Raw genomic sequence first — 4642 nt, forward strand, 5'->3', positions numbered from 1 at the left:
CCTGTCCTGCCAAAAGCGGGACATCTGGTCACCTTAATCTAGCCAGTTAACAAAGACATCCCATGCCTGGCCTCAGACTAATTTTGCTGAAACCTGAATTAACGTACATCTGTACGTGACTCCCTAGAGTGTCAATTCCCAAGTCAAAGGTCTATGTACTCTCCGCGTTCTGATTTCAAACAGGGCCCCTCTAGCACAGGTCTTGCCGCACTGCTGTGGTCTCCTCGCTGCTTCACCTGCTCACAGAAACTTCTCTTTCTTCCTCTGACTTGGACTGGGTAATAGGCTGTCCCACTTCAGGGTAGAACACCTGCATGCCAGGTGACAAAAACCACGGGCCGTTCAACTGTGCCCTGTGGGGTCACTGGGAGTCAGAATCCACCCGGTGGCAATGGTTTGGTCTGGTGACGGGACAGTGCTTTCGTGCCCCCCAGAAGACACCATGTTGACTAGCAGCTGGATTTGGTGGTGGTGCGGGGGTAGGGGAGAGGTGTCATGCTGGGTGTTTACTTACGACTGGGGGATGCCTCCAATCCCAAAGCCCACCAGGCCCCGAAGCACCAGGATCCAGCTGTACACGGGCGCGAATGCACTGAGGACGCCGTAGTACAGGGTCCAGAGCACACTGATCTTCAATCCCTGTGGAAAAGGAAGGCACTGGGTCAGGAGGGCTTCTTTGGCACTTCCGGGTGGGCAGGCCCCTGCCACATTGAGGGGTGGGTGGGATGGAAGGCTCCTGGGTGACAAACGGTTGGTGCTCAACAGCTAACCTAACAGTTGGTGGTTTGAACCTACCCAGGAGTCCCCAGACCATAGGTGCTCTGCTCCTGACAGGCCGGCCCTCTGTTTCCATAGAGATGATGGCCCCACACACCCCAAGCCCCCGAGGGCCAGTTGACTCTAACACACGGGATCACCATGAGCTGGAATCGACTCAGGTTGGCAACTGACAACGAGGAGACGACATCCCAGAGTGCCCCACACGGTGAAGGGGTTGCAGGGCGCACATCGTGGGGCATCCTTGGCTGTTCCAGTGATGCGTACTTAACCCACAGCGGTCAGAGATGTTGGCAACCCCCCAAGGGAGACGACACCATAAAGAGGGGTGCTATACGGGCACCATCTCAAACGCCTCTGCCCCACGGTCCCGAGGAAGGCTCTTGCGTCCGGGCTGCTCACTTTGTACGCAGACACGGGGTTTTGTGGGCGGGTCTTGCATAGTTCAGACAAACATTTTGCCAAGAAGGCTACGCCCCATGTAAGACGAAGGAAGACTGGACTCGATCGGATCCGGAACCTTGAAAATTTGATTACTGTTTCAGGAAAGCATGAGGAGCCCTGGTGGTAGCGTGGGTTACAGCACTGGGCTGTTAACTATCAGGTCAGCAGTTCGAAACCACTAGCCACGCTGCGGGAGAAAGCTGAGGCTTTCAAAGAATTGACAGTCTCAGAAACCTACAGGGGAAGTTCTCCTCTGTGCTCTCGGGTGGATGGGAGTTGGAGCTGACTGTAGGGGACCTCATAACACGGAGGTGTGCGTAGGAATACACCCATAGATATCTTATTTCAAAACATCAGCTAGAAAGGAAGGGCATGTGTTACATTACAATGAAACCCAAATATATTTGTGGTGAGAGGCTGACAGTGATGACTTCCTTTGGTCAAGGGAGAAAGGTGAGGCTTTCTACTCCCATAAAGAGTTATGGTCTCAGAAACCTCCTGGCCCGTCCTGCCCTGTCCTCAGGGCAGGGTCTGAGTCAGAATCAACCTGGTGGCCGTGAGTTTGGGGGCTTTCCCCCATTTGATCATCTTGGCGTACTTGTACAAGAGCGTGTGGCACAGCAGAAAGTGGCACAAAACCCACTTTAAGTTATTTCATTAGTGGCCATCCTGGTTCTTCTTTCTCCCTTGTACCACAGTTAGGGTATAGTCATAGCTCTGTTCTTCTTCTGTCAAATTTTAAATCTTTTATTGTGATTTGGGTGAAGGTTTAAGAACAGATCATCGGTTTTACATTCAAGAGTTTTGCTTCATCTCATTTATTGGAATCCCCTCAACGCAATATAGCTCACTGGCTTTCTTAAAGTGGCGTGAGTTTGTCTAGTTTGGGATAGAAAGGAGTTACGGAAGCACTCCTAAATTATTTGATGACACCTTTCCTATTAAAGGGACAGTGGTGGAGGCCCATGGCGTGTGGGAAACTGAGGACCGGGATGAGAGTGTAGATGGACAGATTCTCTATTCTCCTGATTGAGGATGCCTGGAGGGCAGGATCATGAGTCGGGGGAGGCCTTCACATTTGTGAGTCAGAGAAGAGTCCCCGTGTGGGACTAACACTGAGGGAGACAGGACGAGGACTCTACTCCCTGACTTATCACTGAGGGAATATCTGGAAAGCTGGCACTCCACGGTAGGAAAGCCACCACTTTGGTAAGTTAAAGTCCAAGTACATCATCCTGCTTTAAATAGCGTTCCCACAGATTCTCCCCTAACAGCTATGCTGCCTTCAAGTGAGCACATGGTTGATGTAATCTCCCTATAGAAGCGGACATTCTTTTGTTATCTCCTCCCACTGTGTCACTCAGCCCCCCTCATCCCTTCCCCCAATGCAGGTCTTAGGTTTCCTCACCTGTGAGCTCAGGGACCTTAACGTAGATACCACCCACCTTGTGACGATGTAACTGCTGAATATGCAGGTCTTATGGCTGCCTACAAATATCCCAAGACAGTAAAGTGACCCTCCTCTCTCCTTCTCTCTTCTCCCACCCCCACGTGGACCAGCAAGAGGGGCTGAGGTGAGCATCTACCATACAATGTGTCTGACTCCTGTATGGTACTCTCTCTCCTATCTTTCCTACCCTCTATGACTTTACTATGATCTTTAATAAAGATATTAAAGATAATATCTTTAGATATTATCGCCGTACAATTGTGCCTATGTACCCTTTGGTTGTTTGAGGCTGTTTTTTTCTGACATCCCAGTCACGTTCTCCTAATGGAAGACCACCCCCACAATATCCTCCCACAGTAGTGTTAACTTAATGCTACCTCTCACAAGCTGACGGCTGATCACCACACAGCCAGAGCCTTGATCTATAGGAGGGGACCTGTTTCTTTTGTTCTCCCTGCTCAAGGGGCAGTCGGCTCCCCTCTGCCTGGCCCCAGTGCTCCCCCAATGAGCTCAGGGACTTCTAGGGTTAAGATGCTGCCCACCTTGTTACATGCTTAATTAATGAGGTATGTATGTCCTGAGAACATGAGAATACAAAAGCCTATAAAAGAATATATTCGCTCTCTCTTCGGTTCCTGGTGCCCTGGAAGAGGTGAGCCCTTGCATGCTTTGTCTGGTGTCTGTTTAATTATTCCCTTCAATCATACACCATCACCCTTAGGACCCATCTGGATGTGGGCTGGCTCCCACAATGGAGAAACAGGTAGGAGAAATATGGGCATATTCCTGAAAGGTTGATTCCACTTTAAGAATCTGAGCAAAAAACAAAACTCCATAAACTTAGACATAAATGTAATTGAACATATTACTTTGATGCCACAACCAACTCCAAACGCATTCTCAAGTAGAATGCCCATTTCACACGAGGTTTGAACATGCGCCGTGAGGTGTGGGGAAGGTCTCCCACAGCTGAGGTCCAGTTCACCTGCCTGCCCCTGGGCGCACTCGGGGGCGGGAGGTGGGAGGTGCGGGGGTTGGAAGGTGGAAACATATGCATGCTCGCTTGAACAATTGTAAATCGTCAAGACCCGCTCCAGAACTGAAAAGCGAACCCTTTGCCATTGGTTTGATTTTCTGATTCGGGGGTCCGACCCCTTGTGCTACAGTATTAAGACTGAGCTTCATGAGGTTTTTCTTGGTTGTATCGTCCTTACAGAAAAGACACCCTGGCCGCACAGCAGTCAAATGTTAGCAGCTAGCTGAAAGGTTGGCAGTTCAAACCCACCAGCCGATCCATGAGAGACAGATGTGGCAATCTGCTCCGCTGAAGCCTAGACAAGCAACAAGCAGCTGTTGTCCAGTCGATTCTGGCTGAGGGCAGCCTTGTAGGACGGACACTGATGTCTGTCTCAGAGGGACCACAGAGGGCCGGTCTGCCGAGGGAGTCGGACTCAGAGCAATGGCCACAAGTTTGCTTCTTTGAGTCATCTCTCTGGTGGCAGGTCCCCAGCCTGTTCTTCCACAGCACCTCTGGGTGGGTTTGAACCGCCCACCTTGTGGTTAGCAGTTGAGCACAAACTCTTAGCACCACCCCAGGGACCCGTCACACTCACTAGAAAGGTGATGCTCAGAAAATTGGGACAAATGAGTGTCCACGGGGCTGTGGAGAAACTAAAAACCCTTCCCCCGCATCCCACTCCACCTTGTATTGGGGTGCAAAATGGCTCAGCTGCCGTAGGAAACAGTTTGGGGGGGTTCTCAGGAACTTGCATTTAGGGATACTGCATGATCCCTGCAATTCTATTCCCAGGCATGCACCCAAAAGACTTGGAGGGAAGGCCTCAAACAGCTACGCGCCCTTTGGTGCTCACAGCAGCCGTGCTCCCAACAGCCCAAACGTGGGCCGGACTCAAAAGGCTCATCGACAGGTAAAGGGACGGAGGTGTGCGTAGGAATACACCCATAGATATC

General features: G+C 50.9%; 1 protein-coding gene across 1 annotated transcript in view; it reads right to left on the bottom strand.

Moving 5' to 3' along the window:
- The window catches only part of LOC101663225 (SV2 related protein), an 84669-nt gene that overhangs the window by 39036 nt on the left and 40991 nt on the right, over positions 1–4642 (bottom strand). Inside the window, exon 6 of the mRNA XM_013006383.2 lies at positions 515–639. Coding sequence (XP_012861837.1) covers positions 515–639 — 125 coding nt within the window. The remainder of the gene's footprint in view (positions 1–514; positions 640–4642) is intronic.

The sequence above is a fragment of the Echinops telfairi genome, unplaced genomic scaffold, assembly GCF_000313985.2.
Source record: "Echinops telfairi isolate 266 unplaced genomic scaffold, ASM31398v2 ScPeMD7_7412;HRSCAF=8450, whole genome shotgun sequence".
NCBI lineage: Eukaryota > Metazoa > Chordata > Mammalia > Afrosoricida > Tenrecidae > Echinops > Echinops telfairi.